This window comes from Rhamphochromis sp. 'chilingali' (genome assembly GCF_963969265.1).
Source record: "Rhamphochromis sp. 'chilingali' genome assembly, chromosome: 20".
NCBI classification, from domain to species: Eukaryota; Metazoa; Chordata; class Actinopteri; order Cichliformes; family Cichlidae; genus Rhamphochromis; species Rhamphochromis sp. 'chilingali'.
The window spans coordinates 10,221,260-10,249,245 of NC_137947.1; the positions used below are offsets into that span (position 1 = coordinate 10,221,260).

The following is a 27,986-nucleotide window of genomic DNA, read 5'->3' on the forward strand; positions in this document are numbered from 1 at the left end:
TCATTGGATGACAGCTAGCTGTCAGAAAGTGAGTTCATTCCCCCAAGCCGAGGAGACGGAACGCCGTCAATAGGTTTTTACCCTTCCGCTGATATATAGCACATCGAGTCAGCGAGACAACGGACCAAGCTTTCCACCGAGCCCGGCCATGGATGAACAGGCGGGGCCCGGCGTGTTCTTCAACAATAATAACAACTCCATTTTACCCGGCGGTGGAAAAGGACCTCTGCCCGATGGCGACGCTGGGGAGGCGGCTAGGGCGCAGTACAGTATCCCGGGGATCTTGCACTTCCTGCAGCACGAATGGGCCCGTTTCGAAGTAGAAAGGGCACAATGGGAGGTGGAACGAGCCGAATTACAGGTAAAAAAGCTGCATTTTTTTCTGTACACGACAACATATTAGCGGCATTACCAGGGCTGGCCTTTTCTAGTAACTCGCGTTGAGTTTGTGTGTTTGATTGTTCGGGCTAATGGTTAGCTTGCTAGCTGTAGTTCAGAGGCTAAACGAGCTGCAGCGCCCCTCTCAGCCAGCTGCACGACGACTGTTTGCGACCTATTTACTGTGGCGAAAACCACGAAACTTACCCTCTACTTTTATAGTTTGATAAACTCGCTTTAGGCGTTTTTCAACATGATAATATATCAGTTTAAAACCAAGGTGATTGCTAGATTTAATGACAAAATAGTTCATGTGTAACGTAAACTATGGCTACTTGCTATTTCGAGCTAAATCTACTATCACCCTGTGTTTGTTTGAATCGTGCTTTATTCCCAGTCCCATTAAAAAAATGATGTGGAGAGATAATAGCAGGTTTCTTTTATGCTCTGATCTTTCGGGAGCTGCCAGTGCTGACAGACGGCACACACTACACAAGAGAGTGCAGTAACTATGTCTTGTTTATGAATCTTATCGCAAGCTAGCTGCCATGTAAAGCCACTCCTGATGCCTGAATTTAAAACACTGCACGGCGTTTCTCTTACAGATCGAACAGGTCTCTCTTGTAAATGAGTCACTGAGTCTCAATAGGGCTACCTGTAAAAATAAAGGTTAAATTAAAAAAAATATATGTGTGGGGATATCTCCACGATTGGCATCAGAATAAATTATTCGCGGTTTATTTTACTTTCTTGCTTTGTTCTATTTTATTTTAGGAACAAAGCAGGTTTTTCGTCCCATGAACTATAATTTTGTTAATCTGCAAACCTGATGCAAGCTGGGATCTTTAGTGGTGAGTTTGCTTAAACGAGAAATTGATGTCTGACAAAGTTCATCTTCTTGAGATTCTCAGTAAGACTAGAATTTGAATTTTCTCACTATGTATGCAGGTGAATAATTAACCCATGCTGACTATACTGGCTTCCAGGAGTAATGGTTATAATACACGAAGCCTTATTGGATTTTTCTTTTCTTTTTTTGGTCTGTTTAAAATGATTTTGGGCTCTTTCCACCAGACTATTTTTTTTAACTAGGAGTTGAGAGGGCAGCTTATTGTAGATGTGCTCTTGTCACTGTACCTAATGTTTAAAAGATGTTTTTCTTTCCAATATTTTGACCTGGCTGTGGGGCGGCAGCTGCTGGATCCCAAACGGAACTTTCTGTGATTTTTGCAGCAGGAAGCTCCATGGATTTACTGACCTCAGCTAACAAAGGGAGGAGAGGGAGACACGGCATTGTTTCTAAACTGGTGACGTACCCTCATCAGTGTAGTAGGGTTTTGAGTCATCAGCGTCATGCGGCACTTTGAGTCTGGCTGAGGTATTGAGCTTCCTGTGTGCTGTCATGAAGCAAGCTTATCAGCGAAGGAGCTGCAACAACTGCGGTGAAGCACAGAGAGGCTGCTGTACGGCTCTTTAGGTGGTTTATTTGTGGCGGCAAAAAGTGCGCGCTCAGTTTGAGTTCTTGTTTTTGTCATACGTAACCCCAGGCTGGTTAATCCTTTGAAAATCATTCTTTCTACACCAGACAATTGGCAACTTTTGGATTTGTCATATTTGTGCTCTGATCCTTGTGGCACAGGATGTATCTGGTTAAAATAAATCCTCTAGTTTGTCTATTGTGAACATTGCTGTTAACCTTAATGTCTTTCAGTGGTAATATTTCACTATATTGGATTATAAACGATGACTAACATATTACAAATCTTCCACATGGAGAGTAACCTTGCTGTGCCCTTGAGGAACACCTACTTATTCCACAGATATACATAACTTTTTCCAATAGAGGGGCTTGATGGGTTAACTTTCAGGAAAAGAGGCACAGTGAGGAAGAAAGGATAGCAAGTCATTTAAATGAGCATAAATAGACATGCATGAATAATGAAAGGCTGTTGTGGACCTAGAGCCTTGATGGAAGATACCACACAGCATCAACAGTGCATTCGTTTCTTCTCCACCTTATCCGACTGCAACATACCTCTCATAGTGTTCATCATCTTGTCTGCACAATGTCTTTCTTTTAGCTGTAGACTCAAATCTTATATGAGATCTTTACAAGTTTTGACAAGGTTGTACTTGTAGCGGTTTCATCACCTCTCAGGATTCCTTGTTCCTTTTTTTTATTACTGGTGGTGTAGTCAATGAATGGCAGACAGTTGGAGCTGTGTTTTATGTCACTGTTTGGGAGGAAGGCAAACCCAGGGCTTGTACTGTAGGAATGTTGTCCAGCCAGCCTGTTAGGTCATGCTCAGAGCCACTCCTCTTTACTGGAGCTGCACAGAAACTGTTCTCCTCTACCCAACCTTTCCTGCTGTTGTACATCATACGTTCATGGTTTGACTACAGCAAAGTAATCATTGGTAAGAAGTGGACTGACTCAGTCGAGGTGATTTGTTGAGCTGGTGGTCATATGTTACAGCTCTAGTTATTCTTTAGTATGTTATCTTGGCAATAACAGTCGATGACAATAACTCCGAATAATCATTATTTCATTTCAACTTAATAAATCTTTTTAAATTATGTACAAAAACTGGTGATTGTTACATTGTCCACCTTTCCTATTATCAGAGCAGCTGTAAAAATTCCCAAAGATACTCAATTTAGAGTTTATAATAGAAATACAGCAAATACATGCATTTTTTTAATTGCTGAAGATGCAGCTAACAACCAATGAACCTGCCTAAATGACTGGAAATCACTTTTTCAGTGTAATTTCTTCAAATGTATAGTGATGGAGCTCAAGCGTCCTGTGCAGAAAACTGTAGCCACTGGAGTGGAAACGGGCGGCACCACAATATGCAAACGAGGACTGAAATGGTAACAAAATGCAGCTAGCTAGCTAAAAATATAATTTTCCACAATGTCAAAGGGTTATTTTAGCAGTGAAATCTAATGTTGCGTACACTAGGAAATGTTTTGCTAAGGCAGTTGTGAGCATAATGCATCTATCAAAGTTTTCTGAGTTCTCTCCATACCACAGAATGCTTATTGTCAACTGCAGAAACATGTTAAGATAAAATGTAACTTCCGATAGCCTAAAACTTGAATTTGGTTATTATCTAGTAATCTGATACACATATAGATGTAGAGTAGACAGGAAAGTGAGGAGGAATTATGGTCAGAAAACGGGCTAGGAAGCTGCAACAAGGACTGGGCCACCTGCTCGACCAGGTGAGCTGTAGCGGCTCCCCCCGGTTTTCCTATTTTTCCTGTTAATCCAGTCCCTGCAAGGGTTGGTGTCCGAGTTATAATAGGTTATAAAAACCTGGATAGAATTAACCAGAAGACAGCTTTACAGTATCCAGCATGAATAGGAGCCATGGATTGTGTCTATCAGTGTAAAGAGTTTATTGATATTATATACCATGGAAAAGAGTTGATTGATTTTTCTGTTTTTTAATTAGTCAGTGGTCTGATAATTACTTTCCAGTTGAACGCTTGAACAGTCACTCAAATTGCCATCGGATCGGTCAGAGTAGCTTTATGTTGGCACTGAAACTAGAGGAGGGCTTTGCCTGTTTAGTTTAGCTGGTTTTTAATTTGAATGATAGAGAAGGGGCCAGTAAACCGAACTGACCTTTGGTTATTTACCAGGATCTTTACATACAATTTTCATATTGTAAGAGCGATCTGTCATTTAGAAAGGGGGGAAAAAAATCGTGTTCATATTGCTATATTGATTTAGCTCGCATCACCCTGCTGTGCTGATTACTGCTGATCTATTTCAGTTATGATGATTGAATTTGAATCAAAATGACTTCCTGTACAGGCCATCCACTGTGCTCCCTTAGCTGTCCAGTTATGGGGAAATCCCTGCTCCGTGGAGTATCTCCTTGCCAGAAGTATTTGTCAGCAGCCATAATTTGACACCAGGAGAAGGTTGAAGGTGACACAGGGTGTTGGATGGCTTCATGTGGGTGCACACTGAAACGTGGGCTGTCTTCACAGTATAGAAGCATCTCTTGTATTTCTGCACCAAAAGCTTTTACCATGAATAAGATTACCATGATAAGAAGTCTCGTGCTATTTGATTACTTCACTCCGTGTGGACGGCAGCAGCCTAGAATTACCCTGCCTCCGGTAGATGACTTATTGCCGTGATGTTGTGTTTACTTTTACTAATGGCAAAACCTGAAGCATATTTAACTCAATGGTGCAGCAAAAAGAAGGACCGAACTGTGCACAAACATCTACACAAGCATGCCGTGGCATTCAAAAATTCAGAAATGGGAGTCACCGTCATTCCTGAGTCGATACTATGTCCACCCCCAAGCTGAAGCTATTTTTGCCCTCTCAGTGTGCGCCTCTGAGTGGGAAAGTACAAAAAGTACGTGCTTCCATCCAAGAATATGGTAGTATAAGTACCGGTTTCTCAATATCCTTGCCTTCTGAAACTGGCAGAGGAAACTTGGGCTCCCAAAGAAACACTGTGCACATTTTTAAGATCTCACAGACTGAGAAGGCAGCTATCGACACCTCGTATGAAATATTCCCTTGTAATGTAATGAGTAGTTTAAAGGGGATTGTGTTTTTCCTGTGAAAGAGCCCGACTGGATCTGTGTTTATTAACTAAAGCCCGGCCCTCTGAGCTTTGCTCCGCTGCCACCGTTGGACTGACACCAGAGCCCTTCTCTGTGCTGCAGAACCGCCTTGTCGGCTTGTTAATTCCCTTCTCCTTCCTCCATTCACACTTACAGCCTTCATCTGCCTACGTGGGTGTGCGGGAGAGCTGCCTCCTTTCGTGTTATTGTAAATTTGAGGTCAGCAGTTTGTCAGAGTTGTAAATTGGTGTACTCACCAGATCAAATTGCTGTTGTCTTGATGTAATGTGGTGACAATGCGATGTAATCTGGTCTGTCATTTTGCCTTTTTTATTTGAAATGCTTCTCTCCCTGTCTTTAAAACAAATTAGAGTCGAACTTTTCTAAAACTTCTACTCATATTTTATCCACCAGCACATTTTGCATCATATTATAGTTTATACAAGAAATGATAACGCTGCATACGTCTGAAAATTAAGTCAAAACTGTGTCAAACTAGCTTTAAACCAAAGTAATATAGAAAACGGGGACGACACAGACCTTTCAGTCCCACAGGCTCTTTTCTTTTTAGTAACTCTGTCTTAAAATTGCCTGTTTCAGACTTTGAACATCATCACACTCTTCATCCTTGTTAAGCTGCTGTTTGTGCTGATCTCTGAGTTTGAAGTACATGCAGTTCCACAAAGACAACACCTTAAAGCCGTGCAACCTGTTTGTCAGAGAAAATGCTGATGTTTGAAAAAGAAAATGTAGCTTTTCGCCTGCATGTGTTCGTGTCTGCATGTGCAACGCGAGGCTTATGCAATATTAATGCAGAAACATGGGATGCAGCACCCTTGTCCTTAAGAAGCCCAACAAAAAAGGCTTGTGTTTGCACCCTCCGAGGTAGCACCGTGGTGTCGGCTCCACATGAGATTGATGATGGTTTAAGTGTAAAATGGAGCTCAAGTGAAAACGATGTGTTTTTGACTTGAAGCAGCCTCTGCCAGTTTGATTATTTGTCTTTTGATTTCTGGGTGTTGTACAAAAGGTGGGAGGCAAGAGATATTCCAGAAAAATAAGCAGAAATCTACACCACAGTTTGGACAGACTAACACTAAGCTGCTCATCAAAGCATTTCTGAGTCTCTACTCATGCACATGAGCTCTGAATTTGAAATATATGCAGTTTGTTTGCAGCCTTTTAAAAGGTGCTGTCTGACTGGAAGTGAGCGGGTGTGGAAAGAGCTGTCATAATGCAAACACTTAAGTTACCTTTGGCATGCTGAGTGGAGGAGGCGGCTAAAGGGTTGTGCAACTGGTGTTAGCATTAGGATAGTAAAAAGAATACTTCAGCTGGACTCAACCTTAATGTACAACTGCAACAAAGGGACTTATAAAAGGTGACTTTATATCTAAGCTGTGGTCACTGTTCCTAATATATCTGTCCACAATTGTTTTTAATACACCCAATGTTGCAAATCGGTAAGTGATCAGTGAGTTTGCTGTCTCTATGGCGCTGTTGATTTCCTTACTTGTGTATCAATGCAATACTGAGTTTTGAGTTCTCTGTACTTTTTTGTGCTGGGTTTGCAAAGACCATGCAAAAATGTGTTGCAATAATGACTGTGACCTTTACACTTTGCTTTACGTTGAAAGGGTACCAAATAATTCAGCGTGGTATCAGAAAGGTCTTAAACTTGGATCCTTTTAGTGTAGCTATAGAATATTACATGAACTGAGGATTTGGTAAACATTGCAGGTTGGAGCAAATCCAACCAACAACATCTTGAGTCAGAATATCTGTTTTGCACTTCAGTATGAATAGTTTTCTGACAAAGTGTCCATGTAAACGAGAGGCTTGTGTTTCGAAATAGTAGGTGCAAATACCAAAGATTCATTCTTTTCCAGATGAGCTGCAAAGAGCTCATGTTTATCTGCTGTAGCCACGTTACATTAGCCCCAGCTCCTCTGTCCTGCTGCTTCTTCTGTTCTTTGGCTCCTTTCTTTCTTTCTTTTTTCTCCTCTCTTCCTTTTGATACTTTTGTTATGGCATGCATGGAATGTACTTGGCTAGTTATCGGGGCGGCCATCACGTTGCTCTCTAGTTTGTGGTGATGGTGAGAGTAAATCCGGTGTTCCCTGAAAGAAAAGATGTTTGAATTGTAAACGTGGGATTTACACAACCCCCCTGCCCCCACCTTCTCAGTCTGCGGCTGGAGGTCCAGCCTGCGTGGCCGTTCTTTTGCATGTGGTTACTCACGAAAATATGCATTAATATCCAGCAAATTTCTTTTTTCGTGTGATGAGCTCAGCCTTGCTGAAGGATTTTTCACACTGTTCACTGTGTTGATTAAATAGACTCATTGTTTTGCGGACGTCTTTGACTGTGACGCAGAACTAGTCTGGAAGAAAACATGTCTGGCATTCGCAAATCGTAGACTTGAAAGTCTTGTTTAATTAAATTTTGTGGAAATGGGGTTGGCAGTCATCATACATTCATTGACTGAAAATGAAGTTGAAAGGCGGAAGAAGACATTTGACAGAATTGTTTTCCTTCTGTTGTCTTTCATTCATTGCCAACACTGTGTGGTTAAGTAATCCACCTTTTAACTCTTGTCAGAGTCATGCAAGTGTGGTAAGGTTACAAATGAAGATGATTTTTCTTGTAAATGGTATGGCAGCCACAGTCATCAAACTAAATGATACCGCAAGATTATAAAATCAGTATCTCCTTTAAATACTCTAAGAGAATAAAGTAGACCTGTATCTTAGATATATTTTCATTTAGTAGTAGAGTAGCAGTGAAAGCTGCTACCTGTCCATGTTTCCTTATTTTACTAATTAAATTTAGAATAGAGTTATTCAAAACAGAAGAGATTAATGCTAGCCAACCATCTTACCAGTGCTGCTTACCAGGATCTAGAGGTTAGTGGCTGTTGTTTATTTTCCTCTCTATCCTAGCATTAGCCTCTCTCTTCTGCCTTCTTTTCCTGTCTCTGAAAAGCCCAGCGCTCTAGATGCATGCCCCATTCTACATGTCTCTTGCTCAGACACACTAAGGAGCCCTTATCCAGCAGCGCAATAATGCAGTCAGTGTGAGGCTGGGAATTAAATGCTTCCTGTGTCTCTTTATGGCCAGAGTTGACTCATTGCATTCCTCCCAAGGTTAATGTTTGATGGAGAAGAGATGGCGAGCCAGAGATTCACAGAGCCGCACTCTTCTCTATCTCTGGCACGGCAGGACTCCAGGGGTCCCTGGGCCAGCGCTTCATGTGGATAAGGGAGTGAATGGCCACTTGCTATCTCAAGCAGCACAGATGTACAGTTTCATCTGCGGTGGAACATTAGACAGTGAATTGAGCCGGAGTGAAATAACAGCCTTTGGAGTTGTTCTTACACTTTGTCATCGTTTTGGATCTGATAGGACTTCACTGTGTGGCCTTGCCTTTGCTGTCATTGTGGAAACAATTGAGCTGTTTTTCTCCACTGAAGCAGTCGTGACACATTTTAATTGAAATGTACTTTTTTGCTTCAGCAAATAAAGACCAGATTCACTCGATATGAGAGCCATTAAATGGAAAATAGCTCCAAAATTAGCTTAATGAAGTTGTAAGTGGACCCTTTTACTCGTTATCCAGTTTCAGTGCCCCAAAGCAGTGATCGCTACTGATACTTGGATTCGAGCCAGTATAAACAGTATAACTTATTTTAAGAGCCAGCCAAGCTGTGATGATTTTCCTGATGCAGTAGTTTTCTAATTCCTTATTTGTGTCCTTTCTCATCCCATGATCATTTCTGTGTTTCTGTGCAAAAGCCATTTATTAATAAGTCATCATTGACGCCACTCTTTTCCTTCTGTCATACCTACAAACTAGAGCTGGGCGATATGAGATTTTTTCATATCACGATATGTTTTTTTCATTTCAGGCGATAACGATATCTATCACGATATAAGCCAAATAACTATATTTGTAAGATTTAAATGTGCCGTTGCTCACAAGTAAAATGTGAAATAATCAGCAGCTTGTTTTTATTTAAATATTTATTTCCCATAATAAGTTCAACAGGGTAGATGTACTTAAGGAACATGAGCCTTTTTCAGATAAATAAAGGCAAATATTACAAACTACACAAAAGACAGCCGCTAAAGCGTTTAAGTTTCAAAATAGAACAAACGAAACAGACTAAATTGTCAATTCCACTTAGAAACAAAATATTAATTCTAAAAATAAATCTTAGTTTGTTTTACAGAAGAACAGACAAAATTGACTAACCTTTGTCAATATCAAATAAACTGAGAACTAAAAGGAAATTCTCAATCTCTCCTTGTTGTATAGCTGAGCTTTTCAAACAGTTTTAACAGTTACTTTAGTCTGACAAAAGCCGAATGACGAATTAGCGCTTCCAGTCAGAGACTGAGGCTACGTCCACACGTACATGGGTATTTTTGAAAACGGAGATTTTCCGTTTTCGTTTTAAAAAATAATCCCGTCCACACATAAAGGCAGAAATGAAGGAAAACGCTGCTATGAACATGCCAAAGCAGCAGGTGGCGCTAGATTCCTAACCGTGCAGAAATGTTGGCCAATCAGAAGTCTAGAAGCCTCGGTGGGAAAAAGTAAACAAAGCTGGGGCATAGAAGCAGAACCGAGTCGTATGTGTGGAGGGACAGTAACTGTGTGTATATGTAAGCATTTAAACACTGCAGAGAGTAGAATTAACAGTAACAGTATTGTAGAAATTCATTTCACCGAAACAATAACGTGGCGCACAGTGTGACGCATGCACCAGTTTATTGTATTTCCAGTCTTGCTTTCGGCACATTTACAGTGCACGCTACTCTGTTTTTGTCAGACTTGAAATAGCCGAAATACCTTCACACTACGGAACTTCTATGGCTCTTCCGTCCGACAATCTCTCCGGCATTGGAACCATCATCTGTTTTCTCTTCGGTCACGCTCGGTTGATTTTTCTAGTCGGCACACTCATTTCCTCCATTACGCGCTGGCTGTTTCCCAAACAAACACACCTGCGGCTTGGCACTTGTGCTGTACGTAACAAGTCACGCGACGTGACGCTGCGGCTGTGATTGGTTCGGCTCTGCGCTGCTTAATTTGGATTGGCTGACCTTTTTTTTTTTTTTTTTTTGAGGACAAGAGCGGCGAGGTCTATCGCGATAGCTTAATTTCTCTATCGAGTAAAAGTTATATCGCGATACATATCGTTATCGTTCTATCGCCCAGCTCTACTACAAACCTGATCATTAGTCCACCCGCAGGGACAAATCTGTGTTTCATCTGATAAATAAGGGCTTACTGTCTTTTTTGTGATGTGTATGATTTGGACTTTACTGTAATTTTCTCTAGTCCTCTACACTCTATTATTTTACTTTCATCATGAACCTTTTTATGAGCCTGTTTTGTTCTTGGACAGCTCCATGTTTTTATTCTTGGACTCTACTAGAGTAGCTTTACATGATTCAGAGCATAAAATAATTTGTATTTAATTGACGCTGAAGCTTTGCGCATCTCCTCAGATCTTACTCTCTTTGAAAGAAGCCTTTTTCCCCTCCGTCCTTTATAACTACATTCTTCTAATTTGCCGCCCTCTCACCTGGTTTTCCACCAGGTAATCAGTTGCTTTACAGCCCTGCCTCCTCCTGTTGTCCACGTCTTAGCATGAATCTGATTGGAATGATAAGAATGGACAACACAAACCCATACATGCATCAAAGGTTACAGCAGAGCATCACTGCTGAGAAAATCTTACACCCTTTACCTGCTCACATAACGGTGTGAAATTGTGTCTATAGCTCTTGTGTCTAAGCTCTGAAATGTGGACTGAAATATAAATCTTCTGCTGCCAGGGCATATTGAAGGTAACATAGCAAGTAAAATGTTATTCTGCAAGTATTTGTATATCATTTTCTGTCTCTCTTATGTGTGCTTTGGAAGATTTAGTTGAGTTATAGAGCAGCTTAGCTGAGCAGTAATTCTGGCCTTTGTCTTAACTGGAACTGCAATAACAAGTCATTCAGCTGAACATCAACACAAGACAAACACTTCAGTGACATGACGTTACTAAAGCTGGCAGTTCTCCTCAGCATCGCCCTTTATAGATTGGGCATCCTCGTCTTTGAGCTTTAGCCCAGCCAAAAATCCAGCTGTTCTCAGTTGACCTAAGACACTCTGAAGTAGCACCAGGTGTAACGTGTACACTCATCATTCTCTACACTGGCTATGCTGGATGCACATCCACCTGGATCCACCATAACAATATATGAATATGAGAAAAATAAGTAAAAGTTTAATAGTTTTTGTTTGTTTGTTTGTCCATCAACATCCATAGTGGCTCAAGGATGAGTAAAAGTTAATATTGTTGTTGTCAGTCCCGAATACATTACTATGGATGCAGCTATCGATCAATGCACATAAAACAAGCTGAATAAGGAACTGGAGACTGTGTAGATATAATGGTTAGAGTGGTATGAGGTAGAGTGGCTGCTTACCCAGCTTTCAGAAGCAAAGCACGTGTACACTATTATCACGCGACTGATCCTAGCTGAACTCCATGCTGTTTGCACTGTCACACTGAGGACAAATACTCTGAGGTGTAATTGCACTTTCACAACAGCAGGCTGGTTTTGATGAGTTCATCTACAGATGACTGTGGTGATGGAGAGATGAAGGAAATGCTCATAATAATTCGAGGCAGATTGAAGTGCTGTCATGACTCATTGCTGCAGGCAACAGTAGCTGCAGCAGCGCTACTTGCTATCCATGTGAAACTGTGATACAACCCACTCAAACTCGCACCATCCTCTGCATGTAGAGTGAAATGCAGGGAAACAAGTTAATAGCCATCCCCTTAAGATGTGAGCTTGGATGTTTTTAGAGGGAATTGTCGTCTTCTTTTTGAAGTTAAACACAGGAGCAGTCAGACTTGTGCTCCTGCTTTCCATCTTTCTTTGCAACATATCGACCTTAATGATGCTGTTCAGGTTGTGTTAATGATTTTCAACATTACTCCAGTTAATTTTGTCATCTCCTCCTAGCTCCACAGAGGCACTTAAATCCCTTCTTGTGCTTCTTGTTTTTCTTGTGATCATTTAGCAACTGAGATGGATTCTACAGCAATTTTATTATAGCAGTGAAATGGAAACGGCGGCATTCTCATCCTCTCTGTAAACAGCACAGCTTTTACACACTTTAGCAGCTTTTAAGAGTCATTTGCCCAGCTTGCTGTAACCTCATAATGTTCGATGGACTGTGTCTGTTTGGTTTATCTTTTATTTGGCTCCTGTGACTATATTTAGTGGAAGGCATATTTATAAGGATGTAATACACGCTTAACCAAAACGGGAATCTTTAAGCTGGGAAGAACGCATACTTTTTTTTTCTTTTCTTTTTTTTTTCAGGTGAAAATGTATGCTAATGTGCGTTTTTCTTTGATCTAGACACACATAGCATTATTACAGAACAAAACCAGAAGGAAACGTCTGCTAATTTGGCTAAAACTCGGAGGCGATACTGTAATTCTCTACAGGATCTGTGACTTTTTACAGCCTTTTTCCTGTGTTTAAAATGATTTTCATTCTCCAGCCTCACAATAATTGAGTTTGTTAAAACCACATAAAAACAGAGGGGCTATCTAATAATAAAAGACTAGAGACCATCTTGTGATGGAATTACTTGAGCAGCAATCTCAATGAGTTCTCTGAATTAATCACCTAATTGTCTTCAAAAATATTGTGTATGCCAGATGAAGACACATCAGGCTTGGGTCATCAAATCATCAGACTGAGGCTGGATTGTATTTTACCTTGAATTTCTTCTTAAATAAACCTCTGTGTTGTTTTGTGCGTGTATCTTGCGTGGTTTAAAGACTTTGCCCACAGACGGACACATAAACACCTGCCAAAGTCCTCTGAGATTCCTGCTAATGTCGGTGTCACCAGGAAAATATTTGTCATGAGGACGTGCATGGTGGACTCAAAAGGTGAAAACCAGCCATACCAGCTTTGCTTTAATGGATGAAAAGGCATAATAAGGTTCATAAAATACAACCATATAGAGTAATTTTACCTCTCTTGATAATTCTTTTTCCTTTTAAAAATTTCTTTACACAGCAAAACACTTCACACTGGATTGTGTTTTTAGTGCCCTTGCTGCAGCTCATGTACTGTATGCTACACCGTGAGTTTGTATGCTACACCGCTGTCATTGCGAGTGTGTATGTGTGCACACATGGCCGCACGCGTGTGGTACCCGGCAATGTAATGTAACGCTGACTCAGACCGAGTGCGTCAACAGCTGTTGCCTGTTAGTGAAGAAAGACAGTGGCGTGGAGGGGGAGGGGGACGGTTGCCGCGTGGGGGGAGTGAGGAGGTTAGATTAAAATAGAATAGTACAGATAGGCTTTGTATTTCCCATCATGCCACACACATTGATTTGACATCATCCTATTTTAGTCTTGACAAAAGAAGTTGTTTTTCAGATGTGAGGCAACATCTGAAAATCTCTTTGACGTCGTTAACTAATATCTAAGATGGCAAAACCTCTGAGACGTCAGCTCTATTTATAAAAGCAACCACTGTGACTCTCTCAGCTATTTACTGACAGTCCTATTTTTGTGTTTTCAGGCCCAAATCGCCTTCCTGCAGGGGGAAAGGAAAGGCCAGGAGAACTTGAAGAAAGACCTTGTCAGAAGGATCAAAATGCTCGAGTATGCGCTGAAGCAAGAGAGGTGAGTGCCCTACCACCCACTTCTTCTGCAGCCCACCCACAGCACACACATACCTCAGCAAGTCTCCAACAAATGCAGTGTTTTCAGGTTTTATAATAAAAAAAAAAAAAAAGGTTCCTGCCACTGAGACTGTTTTAAGGGGTACCGTAGCTGTGTCAGATTCTCACTAGTCAACAAAGCATCACGTTGGATTTGTTGATAAAGATTCGAACCGCTGTGTTTCAGCCATATGCCGTGTCGCCTGCTCAGCCACGGAGCTAAACTGATGCTTAAAGAGTAGTGGGCTTTCTTTGCCTCCCCCCCCAAAATTTCCTCTTATTTTCTCTGTCCCAGTCTGATGTCTCAGCTGGTGTCAGCAGAAGCAGAGTGCTAGAGAGATTCCCCCGAGTCCAGCTGGTGTTATGTCTCCAGTTGAGAGCAAGTGTTGGCATGAACGCTTTGTATGCTGTCAGATGCTCATGGCTGCACGGTCCCCAGCAGGAGGACAGAATTGGAAGGAGTAGGAGTCCTCTCTCTACCAAAGGCGAGGTCACCGTTGGCACGTTCTTTCCAAGACGAAAGGGCGATGCAGTAGTAGTGGTGGTGACAACACTTTGCATTTCCCTTTCTCTTTGAAGCATGGCTGCACACTGGAACAGAGATGTCAGTGATGTCTACACATCTCTATTAAAGTGTCTCTAAGCCACCGAGCACATTACCCCAGCGGGGCTTGAAGAATTAACAGTCTTTAAACTGATAAAATAGGCCTCTGGATTTTTGTAAGTGTGATTTAGTGCATTCTTTATGTAGCCAGGCACTCGGATCACTGTCTCAGCAACCACACAGGATGTATGTAACTGCTCTGTGGCTGACAGTCGAAGGCTCTGATTGTGTTTGAAGCCTGTGAGCTGAAGAAGCATTGCTGAACCAAGACAGTGAGCAGAGTCCTCCCTGGATAAGTAAAGGTTAAACACAAGAAAGTGAAAACTGGGGTAGGTAACAAATGAAATGGCTGGCTGCAGGTATCATAATTAGATCTGGGAGCAGGGAGATTGTGTAGGCTAATGAGGGCCTTAACACAACTGAGTTAGACAGGTGTCAGAATGGGTTAGCACTTTCTCGTTCCTCCGGTCACCTCAGAGGTTAGTTATATTTTGCCTCCATGCGCTCTGCGAGGAGCATCGTTCTGGGTTTGAGCGTCAGATCTTCTTCTGGCTGTTTGCAGCATGTATTTGTCTACTTTTCTCCAGTGAGATCACTACAGACGTTGCCTCTGGAGCAACACTTAACCCAGAATTACTACCACTATGCCTGGTTGCTAAGCAACCGGTCATGTCTCCGAGGGTATCTCAAAGCAATATCAGGAATGGCTTTCTGAATGTAGGGTGTACCCAATTTAAAATGAATTAGATTTTGATGGGGGTTGCTTCACACCGCTCTCATGTGATGGTTCCTCTGCATCACAGACATGAGTGAACACAAGCTCTCCTTGTGTGGACTCCACTGTTGTGGATGCGTGTGAAGCCACTGGAAGAAACTTCACGTCATTATTGCGAAAGCTGAATCACCTGAAACTGTGATGTCATCACTGTATGTGTAAACTGCATTAATGTTTATCCGTTTTGAACAGCAACTGGAAATGTCAAACAAATTAAATAAAATTTCAGCGACTGTAACCTAAAGGCTTGTAGAGTAAAAGGTTATTATGTCAGTTGGCATATATTATCCCCCACAGCTGAAAAAAACATTAGTCACTTAATTGTTTGTTAACAGAAAACTGATTAAGTCGTCTTTTTTGGTTTAAAAAAAAAAAAGACAGATTTACTAGTTTCAGCTGCTCAAATGTGAATATTTACCTGTTTCCTTATTTGTCTCTAAACATTCAAATAATTTAATTTGAATATGTTCACTCGTATACAGGAGACTACGATGAGCCGATAAATGCTGGAAATTCGAGTTCAAAGCAGTCCTGTTTTATATACTGTCAGAAATATGCTATTTAATGATTCGGTACACGCTGTCTTACGTTCCTATTACAAGTGTGCCTCTTGTTTAAGCTAACCGGTCTGTGAGAAGTAGAACAAGTTGCAGCTGGGCCGACTTTGGGAGCTTATTATGCAAATATTGTGCATAATGAGTTTTTTAAATAGCTTTTTTGGGCCGTTTCTGATCAATCCTGTTTACTTATTTGCCTCTGTCCCCCTTTTTTCTCCTTTCTCTCTTTTACTCCCAGAGCCAAGTACCACAAGTTAAAATATGGGACAGAGTTAAACCAAGGTGACATGAAGCCTCCAAGCTACGACTCGGGTAAGTCCATGGAGACCCAAACGGCCAGCTCCACCTCCTCACACTAAATCACTGTGATTGTTGAGTTCACATACCTCTGGTGAAGCTCCTGCGATCGTGTTGAATCTTGTTTGTCTCGATAGATCTGTTCAGAAGTTCCTGAATAGTGAAAGATTAGGTTTCGTTGCCATAGTACAAATATTTCATTCTAGAGCATTTAGAGGTTTTTCATAGAAACCAGTTCCTGAGAAATGGTTAGGATTATTCAGGGTGACAGTGACATTGTTTCTGGAAAACCGATTTCTAGAAACAATGTAATTGGAGCTGAAACAGTAAATCAGTAATGAGTTTTCAAACAGCACAAGTATTACCTTGCCGTAGCCTCACAACTGCGAGAATGTGCTCCTTTTCCTGTTAACTTATTTGTTAATCTGCTTGGTAAGCTGTAATGAAAATGACTGCTTTTCTTTAATGCTGTGAGAACAACAATCAAAACAGAAACAGTCCACACAATGAAAGCTACTAGTGTTGAAGTGAGGGGTGCAACTCCCTCTCAGCTCAACATAGATAAGAAGTCCTTAAGAGCGTAGAAATGTGAAAATGTAGCCATTTCTAGTTCAACCTGCTGATGGAAAGCAGCTACACAGTTGTTGGAAAATGAGCTCGATGCTTGGGAATGTACATCCAAGAATTCTGGGAAATGCAACCAAATCTCTTTGCATGACTAAAACCAAGTTAGAAGAATTCGCACAAATTAATCTTTGATGCTGGGCATCAGTTCTCCATCTCTAGCGTGTTTTCCTTTACCTTATTTAACAGCAGCATCACTCTGAAATCTGCATGCTACCTGTTTCTTGTTATATTATTATAGTTTAATTGGCCTCTCATGTTTGGGTCCACTGCCATCGTTAAGTCAGATTGGGATATTTCCTCTCCTCATCTCTATTCATCAGAGCTCTTCAAAGCACCCGAGCCCTTGAAGTGTTGATGAATGAGAGGAGGTGAAGGGGAGAGGTGTTGGTTGATGGGGGCGGGTGGGGGGAGTGAGAGACGAGAAGTGGGAGGTGTTGCTGGTGTGGTGGCACACCTGCCCGCTCATCACCCTCTTGAATTAGGCATGACCCAGTTTTTAAGGCACTCTCATCTCTCTGCCCTGCCAATTCCACCCTGCAACGCACATAAATACGCACACTCTCCCACCCAGTCTAAACCTCATTAACGCGTCTCTGTGCTCCATGCAAAATTCCCAGCTGACTCGCCAACGGACTGTTGACTTAAAGTATCAAAGTGAGCTTTGAAAACCTTCATTGTTTGTCATAGAAAGACGGAGCGTGTCGGGCTGGATGCTGGAAGCACCAGCACACGTTGTTGATCTTTCTAGTATGTCATGAGACGGGTGGGGCAGAGACGAGTCGTTTCAGCGGTGTTAGAATTCATCACACGACATCAAATGTTTTTGCTTTAACATCACGGAAAAAGCTGGTGACAGTGAGTTTTTGAAAATCCACTTTAAAGTCAAAGCAGCATCAAAATCCAGTTTGTCAAATGAACAAAAATTTTTAAAGGATGTAAATATTTTTGTTTAAAGCTGTTTTGTTTTGTTTGTTTTTTAAGTGAGTTTATTAATAAATCAACTCGTTTTCACTGGAACGATTCAAAGAGAAACCATACTCTTTTCTCTATAAGTGTGTTTAACCTTTTATAGACTGAAAGAAACTGAGTACACGAGTGTATGGTTGCTGTGATTTAGGAATGTCTCGGTCGTGTTTACAGAGTGGAAATAATGTCTGTTTGCGCTGCCCTGATTTGTGTCCTCCTCGTCTCTCTCCAGACGAGGCCAATGAGAACGAGACTTCTGGATCGCTCAACAATCAGCTGTCCTGGAAACAAGGCCGTCAGCTCCTCAGACAGTGAGTGCACGCGCTTTTAAACCTCGATCAAAAAAACTGTCTTCAACCCAGAAACCTACTAAACTCGCTAAAATTAACTGCACTGAAATCGACATCTTCTGTTGAGAACTGAAATGTCCAAATCACTGGAATGGTGTGCTTCCAAGCTTATTAATTGCTTAATCATTGCTGGAGGCAATTTTTTTTCCCTGGCAGTTGCACATTGCAAATCAGTTACGTCAAACTCATGACAGCCTTTCCCTGAGTCACATGCACACCTTTTTTCTGCTGTTTCTTCACTGTGTTCAAACTCAGAACCGAGAAAACTGAAACCCTTTTGTAGAAACACGTAGAATGGGCCCAATAAGCAGAAAGCGTTGGTTTGAATCAAGTTTAATCAATTTCCAACCTCTGCTTACATTTCTCTGAGATATTTGTCCCTTGTGTCAGTCTACTTACTATGGGCCAAAAAAGAAAGTGTGGGAAAGGGCTCCCTCACATGGCCAGCAGCCATCATTACCTGCTCCGTGTGTTTCCTTTCCTCTGGTGCACCCAGCACACTCAAGAGTGTGGTTATCCTATCATCCTGCTCTCTAGTCTGTCATTGTAAATAAACCAGACACCATCAGGCAGCCTCACACATCATCTGCCCCAACATGCCGCCTGATGATGCAGCCAATTTATTCACGAGTTCGTTTCATGGGACAGATCAATAATGTGCTAAAACACCCCTCCCTTTCATTCAGTCGCCCGCTCAGATTGCTAAAGCTTCTTCTGCGTCCCCACAGGGCAGGTGTAATATCTGATGAGTAGCTTGTCGTGGTGAGACTGTTGACTGTTAGAGACATTTTTAACAGCGAGAAGTGCTTTTGTGTCTTTCATGGTGAGGTCAAGACAGTAAAAGTAACGCAGCCGGGTTAATTTTGTCTTTCTTTGCGTCACTGCAGGACTTTACTGCTGCACAAATATTACTTAAAAACTTGGGGGAAACCATATGCATCCATATTTAAATCCTCTTACTTTGTTCCAGGTACCTACAGGAGGTGGGCTACACAGACACCATCTTAGATGTAAAGTCCCAGCGAGTCCGAGCACTGCTAGGACTAGCCGGGGATGGAGCTGGAAGGACAGGGGAACGCACGAGCACCGAGCCTTTGGTCAACGGGACAGACGCAACAACAAAGGGCACCAGAGGGTGAGCATACACCCTTTAAGGGTGTCTATACACTCCTTGTATATCACAGAATGACTGAAAATGAAAGTCAAATAAAGCTGATATAATGGAATTGAAAGGCTTGCTTTAAAAGCATAGTTAGTGCAGCTGTGTGTTTAATGCATGAATCATTCTCACTCAACAGGAAAACGGAGCTCTCTGACACCAGCGCTGTACTGGAAGCCTTCAAGTTCATTGAGAATGCAGCTGCTGAGTTCAGCGATGAAGACGAGGAAGAGGAGAGCGAGGGGAAAGACAGGACTAACGTGGAATCGAGGACGGTAAGAAACCAGTCGACCTTCCCACCTTCTGTTCTCACGTGTTTTTGCAGAAGTTGTTACTATACTATTAACAAAGGCCGGCAATGATTTCCCTGCAGATCATCAGGAAGAAGCCTGCATCGTCTACGTCGCCCGCCAGTATGGACACCACTGAGGACCCTGACACAGAGGAAGTGATGAAGGGCTTCGACTTCCTGTCTAGTCCTGACGAGATGGACACCTCGCCAGAGACTAGAGGCACCGGGGACGGCACAGACTGGGGTGAGTCACACGTTAATCACCAACAGATCAGAGTTTGGAGTGGATGACACTATTAGCCAGACACTAGATACAATTAGAGCAGTTATGATATCAAAATGTTTCCTTTTTGTATTATCTGTGAGTAAATGTAAAGATCTTGTTTTCAGTTTGGTGACCGTTCATGGAGTACTTGTCATTCACATATCATGCTGTGGTCATTAGTCATGATGTTGGGAGTTTATGTTTAATCATAGTTTCTTATCCTTTCCACCGTGTGTTCCCATAGCCAGCCAACCTGTGACCACAATGTGCATCCCACTCCTGTTTGTGTGTTCCCGGTGTATCTCACTGATCAAAAAAAATGGGCTTAATGTCATGCTGAGGTGTTTTCTTTGACTCTGACCACAGATCTTAGTGTTGAGTCATCTGTAAACCTAAAGTCAGTACACTAGACTATGCATGGGATGATTTTTCTGGTCAGATTTAGCACTGAGAACCCGCCACATGACATTAACAACCCTGCCATTACTTTTACATAGACTGGAAAAGAAATCGTGAGCAGATTAAAAGAGATGCCTGAAAATGCTGCTCCCAGTTATGTAATGTCAAAGGTGCTCACCTCAGACCTTCTGCTCTCCTGAGGGAAGCCTCCAGGAGAGCATGAGCCTTGGCCCTGCGAGGCAAATCGGGCCTCGACCAGGCCAGTTCCTCAACAGCCTCTCGGTCTGGTTTTGTTCTCCCTGTGTAGAAAAGGACGAGCAGGTTCCCATTTCTGAGGCCTGGGACGTGGACCCGGGCCTGATAACCAAACTCAAGGAGCAGTACAAAAAGGAGCGCAAGGGGAAAAAGGGGGTGAAGAGTAAGTCCTGTCGGGCGATGCTGCCTCCCTCCCTCTCCTCTCTTTGTAGAGCCTGACTTTTCCTGAGCTAAGCCAAAAAGCCTAAAATCAAAAACAAAATTTCATTTCCGTCTCTGGCTGCTCCTCAGTTTCATTTATCTTTTTGTCTCTCGTCTTCTTCGTCTTTTCAAACTGATGTCTCTTCTGTCTTCTGGTGATCATTTTCCTGTCCAAACTCATTGTTATGCTCAATGCATGTTTATCCCATTTAAGCATTTTTTTTTATTATTTTTTTTTTAGCCGTATTCATCTTCTCCTCTACACTGTCAAATATAAGATTAATGAGTTAGCCGTGACGATAGGTCCATCTGTGTCCCATCTGGGCCAGCAATAGTACCCTCAGTCATCTGTTTCTGTATCTTCTCCAGTCATAATAACATAATCCTCACCATCTTTACCCTCATCTGTCAGCCATGTTGATGCAACAGTAACGAGTAATTTCGCCGCTGCCATAAATTGATGGCAATTAAACGCTATTTTTTTCAGTGACTCAGTGAAGTGACTCAGCTGAATACTACAGCTCTCATAATGGCAGCCCACTTCAGACCCATTCAGCCACTGAGAGCTCTTAGATTTCACATTTGTTTTGAGACCCACGCTCTGCTTTCCTGCTGTTGTGATTGAATCATGAGATCAACAACAAGTTTGCTTCACTTTCTTCTGCTCTTGACTGTAACACCACTTTACACAGTTGGCTTTTTTTCCTGCTGTGTTGGAGCTTTATCACTTTGGTGCCTGTGTGGAGGAGATCATCTGGCACTTTAAGAAGTAGTTTGACATTTGGGGGGGGAGAAATATTTCTACTGGGCTGAGAATTCAATTGTACGATCAATATACTCTGTTATCCATCTGTTGGCTATAAGCAGCATAACAGCTGCCCTTCCTCTACGGTAATGTAAGGAAACTGAGCTACATCCACCTCTGAAGCTAATTAGTCTGTTATGTTTTATTAGTTTGACCCATTCAGAGACCATTATATGAAAACAACAGGTAAGAGTCAACAGAGCTTTCCTCCCATTGGCAATCTTTTTAATATAAACAGATATCTGCATATTCATTATTGACCATCTGGTTTGAGCAGGCTCCGGTTGCTCGCAGAACATGTGTTGAAACAAAAGAGGGATTACATTTAGCTCTAGCTGTTAATTGCCTTTTGTTTATTCCAGAAACCCTGAAAAATGGGCTCAATTCCCAAATGAATAGACAAGCCCATGGCCTGCTGAAACCTCATATATACAATGTATAACATATTTTACACCCAGTATAAAGGCAAATAGATTAGAAGATAAAGTCCACTTCCATGTTTGCGTGTCGTACACATCCCCAGGGACTACCTCAAGTCTCTGCAGGTTCCCTGGCAGCTGCTCTGAGCTCAACTATTGCCCTTCTTTCCGGACTGTATGCTAAGCTAAGCTGATGCCTGCAGTCTTGCTTTCTGTCACAAGGAGACTTTTAAAAACAGTCAAACGACTTACTTGAACAATCAGGTTTAATTCTGTTAGGAAATGCATGCAGCCCTGTAGTCCTGCACAGTAAACACTACATATACATTTATATATTCATTTATCACGCCTCAAAACGCAGCTCTGTCTGAAGTTACCCTCTCCACACAGCACACCCTTTGGTGATGAATGCGCCTCAGCAACTTCTCTTTTTCTCATTTTACGAGGTTTTTTCTGGTGGCTTCTCTTCATTTTCCTTCCTTTACAATCAGAGTTTATAATTTATTTTCTTGCCTTTTAATGCTGCCTTCCTTCCGTCTTTATCTGCATTCTTTCTTTCAGCCTGTAGTTGCAGCTTTTTGACAAAATATTTTTATGTGTGTGTTTTTTGTTTTAACTCTTAACCTGACTTGCTAAACAGGACCCAATCGATCCAAGCTGCAGGACATGCTGGCTAACCTTCGAGATGCAGAGGACTTATCCCACATCCAGCCTGCACCCGCCCCTCAATCCCGGCCCAACGTACCCCGATTCAACGAGCACGATGCAAACCGAACGGATGAAGGTGCTCCAGAAAAAATACCAGCAGGATGTAGAAGTCAAACAATAGATCAGATAAAATTGCCCACAAAGTTATCGGGTTGCATGTTTATTTAATTGTTTGTTCTTTTCCCAGTTGAGTCGCTGACCTTCCCGCCCACCTCAGGGAAGTCTTTCATAATGAGCACGGACGAGGCCATGGAGAGTGAGCTGGGCCTGGGGGAGCTGGCTGGACTCACTGTGGCCAACGAGGCCGACAGTCTCGCCTACGATGTGAGTAGGAAAACACAGAAATCATTCAAAGACTCACAGGACCACTTCTTCAGAGAAAACTACTTCCTTATGTTAGCTTATGTGGCATCCTGCTTTCTTTCTCTGATCGCAACAACATTGTCTAAGTCACAGGGGAAAAACACATCAAAAAGCTGTTTTTATAAACTGTTGCCAACAAAATGTAATAAAGATAAAAGATCTTTTTAGATCACATTTACTGCAATAATATAAGTCACGTGGCTCCAAAAGTTTTTGTTTTTTTTGTTGTGTTAAGATGGGCTGATGTTTATTTTATGCAAAAAAAGGATGTTTATCAAAGTACTGAAAAATTAACAAAGATGTTAAGTTGTTTTCATGACAGGCAGTAAATAGTGACAGTTATGCTGCCTTTGAGGGTTTTTTTTAATCATACTTCTTTTTTTTATATATAAATCTATGAAACTGTTACTTTATGCTGCTAATAAATAAACAAAATCCTTCGCATCCAACTGTGGCTCTGCTCTGAGCTGCTGCTTATACTTTATGAAGCTGTTCATTCTGCTGATTGGATGCTGAGTTCTGCCATCTTCTCTTCAGATTGGAAACAACAAAGACGCCATGAGAAAAACATGGAACCCCAAATTCACTCTGAGGAGTCATTTTGATGGGATTCGGGCTCTGACCTTCCATCCCGTGGAGCCCGTCCTGATCACCGCTTCAGAAGACCACACGCTCAAGATGTGGAATCTCCAAAAGACCGCTCCTGCCAAAAAGTACGAATGCCTTTACTCAGACATCACCTCATCCTTTGTTTTTGTTTTTTAATAATTAAACGCACAGACGCTCTGAGCTCAGCGTGTCGTGCTGCAGCAGCAGAGCGACGCTGATTAAAGAGAAAAGCTCGTCTGTTTGACTGGAAGCCCGTAAGGAGTGAGCTTGTCTCTGTTGCCGTGCCGTCACATGATACAGTCACAGGAAACCGATCCCATGTGTGACAAAGAGCTGACGACACTGCTTCCCAAGACTTGTTATTGCCGTGTCACAACTCTGCAGCCCACACACAGTCTGGTAGTGATTTGGATTTTAGGAAGCTGAAGTCATTTTTAAGGGGAACAGTTACTGTGAATAAGACAATTAAACAGTGTGATGTCAGCTCAGTGGTGCAACGGCACATTAAAGCATTTAATCAAGTCTTTGACATTTATTCTCTGCTGGTTAGTTCTGTATGTCATAATAAAATGCAAATTGTTTGTCTGCAGAAGTACGTCCTTAGATGTGGAACCGATCTACACTTTCAGGGCTCACAGGTAAAAAACAACAAAAACAAAACACGGCGTGAATAAAACTTTGTGTTAGTGCTGGTTTAATAGATGATTCATGATTTACACCACAGGGGTGCTGTACTGAGTGTGGCGATGAGCAGTACAGGGGAGCAGTGTTTCAGCGGCGGTGTCGACGGGACTATTCAGTGCTGGAACACCCCCAATCCCAACATCGACCCGTACGACTCATACGGTAACAGCCTCGTGGGTTTTGTTGTAATTTGAGGGTTTTCTAATCAGATCACGATGTCTGAATGGAGTTCTTCTTCATTATTTCTCTCACAGATCCATCTGTGCTGCGAGGAGCCCTGAGCGGACACACGGACTCTGTTTGGGGTTTGGTGTACAGCAGCGCACACCAGCGCCTTCTCTCCTGCTCCGCGGATGGGACGGTGAGACTGTGGGACGCCAACACCACCTCACCTGCCCTCGCAGTATTCAACGAAAACAAAAGTACTGACTTTACTCGTCTTGCTTATCCTCGTTTTTCAACATTTTGTCAACTGAGCAGGTAAAATAATTTGTTTGTGTTTTTCCTGTACCAGAGCTGGGAATTCCCTCCTCGGTAGATCTGGTGTGCAGTGATCCAGCTCATCTGGTCACATCTTTCACAAACGGGCAAATCGGCCTCTTCAACATGGAGACCCGTCAGCTGGTTCTCAGTCTGGAGTCCAATTTGGAGCCAGGTAGGTTTGGAGCTGTTGGTCACTAACACACCAACACTAGCACAGTGTGATAGCGGTGGAGGAAAAACCTTAAAAGCTTATCACCAGTAAAAGTTTTCAGGGGTTGAAGCTATTTTTGAAGACATGTTAAGGCCATAATAAAGGGTCTTTACTAACATCTAGTGGTGGCTGAAGTAAATAAAACGCTGCTGTTGCTTGTTGTCCAAATTAGTTTAATTTTAGAAAGATCTGGAGATAGATGTTAATGTTTAGTATTTGTAATATGTGTTTTACAACACTAAATATGCATTTCAGCATCAAAAAAACTTATGAGAGGTCTACAAAACTAAAATTGTATTGTACATGTGCATTTAAATCCATAATTTATATTTATGCCAAGAACCCTGATTTGTAAATTTTTGAAAAGAGATTTTTTTTTTTTTTTTCCCCCCGACCGATCATCCCTTTAGTTATTCTGCTGTCTCATAGCTGCTGTTTTAAAGTCCATTGTGCTCATCTGTTTTCAACAGGCACTCCCTCTCACATCAACAAGGTCCTCAGCCATCCCACTCTACCCATCACCATCACTGCGCAGGAGGACAGACACATCAAGTTCTTTGACAACAACAGTGGGAAGCTGATTCACTCCATGGTGGCCCATCTGGATGCTGTCACCAGCTTAGCAGTGGACCCTAATGGACTTTATCTTATGTCAGGCAGTAAGTACCTTATGAATCTCCCTATCCTAGATTTAATTTACCAAAACTAACATTTTCTGGTTTATTAGGTGGATTCGCCCAACAGTGTGTCGGCTGAATTTACTTGGAAACATTTTAGATGCGTCTGAAGTTAGAAGAAAATATACAGTGTTTAGAATTCTCAAAATATTCACCAAATTTCCCCTTGTGGGACAATTAAAGGATTATTCTCTATAACACTGTTATGGGTTACTTATAAGAGTGTTCATAAATAGGGATGGGTATCGTTTACGTTTTCCGATACCAGTACCAAACCGGTACTTTTGAAACTGTGCCGGTGCTCGAACCGGTGCTTAAAGAATGGAGAACACAGAACGTAAATTACACATGAACAACATTAAGCTACTCACGCAGAGAAGAACAGCTGCTGCTGCATCATCATCCGTCATCATTTCTGCTACACTGGCAGGGCTAGGGGCCAGGACTCTCCTCTTCGGGTTCTTGGGGGATGTTGCTAACTCCGGGTCCGATAACAGGCACCCACACCCGCAGTAGATGTGGTGTGAGGTCTTGCATCAAGCTATCAAATACAGTGCATTTCTCGGCTTTTAAAAAAAACTCAATGCGTCGCCAGGTGTTTCATCAGATTCGAGGTGTTACCTCCTTTGCACAGTATCACCTTAAAGCACTTGTTGCTGCTGAGTTTGCATCTTTTGCTGTGAAGTACAGCCAGGGCATTTTTAATCTGTAGCTCTGCTCTAAAAGAACATGCGTACCTGGGCCCGCCTACTACGCTTGCAAAGGTAAAATGATTGGCTAGAATCCAAAGTGTATGACATCTCAGTAGGTCTGGTTACTACAGTTACTACCGTGCCATAATGGCACCAGATACTGGTACCCATCCCTATTCATAAAGCTGTTCATACTCGCGCAAATTCACTTCTGCAACTCTTCTCACTCGTCATCTTCTCCACAGGTCACGACTGCTCTATCCGTCTGTGGAACCTGGAGAGTAAAACCTGCATCCAGGAGTTCACGGCTCACAGAAAGAAGTTTGAGGAATCGATCCACGATGTGGCGTTCCATCCGTCAAAATGCTACATTGCTAGTGCTGGAGCAGACGCTCTCGCCAAGGTGTTTGTATGACGCGGAGCTGCGTCTCCCCCCACAGCCCCGCTCTCTGACTCATCTTCCCGTGATCAGGGACCAATGGCGACACAGCAGAGGAAGGACCTTCAGGCAGGGATCCAATCCCACCTCACCCAGCCCACTGGTCTCCTGTCGGACTTGCAGACTATGTAGCCACTAGCAGGGCTGTGACTGTCCATAGAAAGGGTCAGCAGGGAGGCCAGTCGGGAGGGGAACTGCCCTTCTGGTCCCCCATCTACCATCCAGGCAGGCCTGGGTGTGACCGGCCACAGCGCCCCTGCATACAGACTCAAATTTAACCTCGAAAGCTCGGAGGCTCAGGACAAGTGTTAGAGCGTGAAGTGGAGAAATGAAGTCTCAAGCCCTGTCTTCTTCTTCTGCCCGTGTGGTTTCACGCTCACCCCGGATCCCTCAGGCCCTCGACCTTCCCTCTGAGACAAAACCAGGTCCGGGCCCTTTACTCCAAGTCAGGTTTTGTTGTTGTGTTCCAGAAACGTGGGGTACCGAAGGTCCGCTGGAGCTGTCACGGAAGCCTCTCACTTCCTCTTTGTCTGCTTCCCAGACTGACTCTGCTTGCTGGCCTGCCTTTATTTTCCTTTTTAAAAACACGTATTGACAAATGTGCCTTTGCTTTAAAAAGGTCTTGAAAACGTTATTTTAACAAGCTTGTTTTCGGGGAACAGGGAGGGAGGGGGGTGGCGGCGAATCGGAGCTGGTTGTCACAAAGTTGTTGATTTTAACATTGGATGTAAAATTACAAATGCTTATAATAAACAAAATATATATTCAGTCTTAAAATTTACTGTGCAGCGTGAGTTTGAGTGCTCCTTTTTGATAAGTGTGGTTGGGGAATCAGTTTTGTGCATTTCAAAGCTGGTAGAGTGATAAAAACCATTAATTATATTGCCTGTTTGTTAGATTCAAGTAATTGTACACTTCAGAAGTAAGATTACCAACATATGTGTCCAAAGTAAACCATCTTGGTTATATAATTACAATTCAAACTTGGTTCTAGATGTCAACGTTAGGCATAATTAACTGATTTTTGGCCAGTTTGCTCATGTTTGAAGTGAATGGCTTGTACTGTATGTAATTTTCCCCAGTCGTGTGGACATGCTTAACTACAATGTGATGTATCATGTCCAGATATTTACAGTAGTCCAGTGTTTAGCAGGAAATTAGTGCAGTACTTTAGGACTATTTGAAATGAGTTGACCATCCGACACCAAGGGAAGAGAAATGTCCTGCAATTCCAGTTTACTGTAAACTGAGGAGGGTAATAAGAAAAGTTACGATGTTGTACGAGTAGAGTACAGCTTCAAATGAGCCATTTTCTCAGTCACTGGTTTGTATATGAAAGTATGTTCAAAATAAAACCTGCTGTAAAATGTTAATTTGGCTGAGGCTGGTCTTTTTGCAGACTTTTTTTC

General features: G+C 42.3%; 1 protein-coding gene across 1 annotated transcript; it reads left to right on the forward strand.

Annotated features, from left to right (window-relative positions):
* The first annotated feature begins 12 nt into the window (after window positions 1-12).
* Window positions 13-27,950, forward strand: LOC308388818 (striatin-like). The gene is made up of 17 exons (XM_080869759.1): window positions 13-361; window positions 13,599-13,702; window positions 15,915-15,988; window positions 17,799-17,877; window positions 18,887-19,051; window positions 19,215-19,350; window positions 19,449-19,611; window positions 20,339-20,449; window positions 22,352-22,495; window positions 22,607-22,743; window positions 23,320-23,495; window positions 23,982-24,029; window positions 24,116-24,237; window positions 24,330-24,497; window positions 24,590-24,730; window positions 25,240-25,428; window positions 26,384-27,950. The coding sequence occupies exons 1-17, from the start codon at window positions 149-151 to the stop codon at window positions 26,551-26,553; spliced, it is 2,340 nt and encodes a 779-aa protein (XP_080725885.1). The 5' UTR covers window positions 13-148; the 3' UTR covers window positions 26,554-27,950.
* Window positions 27,951-27,986: the final 36 nt, after the last annotated feature.

What these genes read in the sequence shown, in the direction of transcription:
- LOC308388818 (XM_080869759.1), top strand. Translation starts at nt 149, where the DNA reads ATGGATGAACAGGCGGGGCCCGGCGTGTTCTTCAACAATAATAACAAC. An exon ending in ACAACAAAGGGCACCAGAGG is followed by an intron (nt 19,052 to 19,214) that starts GTGAGCATACAC and finishes CTCACTCAACAG; the next exon opens with GAAAACGGAGCTCTCTGACA. An exon ending in TGCAAACCGAACGGATGAAG is followed by an intron (nt 22,496 to 22,606) that starts GTGCTCCAGAAA and finishes TTCTTTTCCCAG; the next exon opens with TTGAGTCGCTGACCTTCCCG.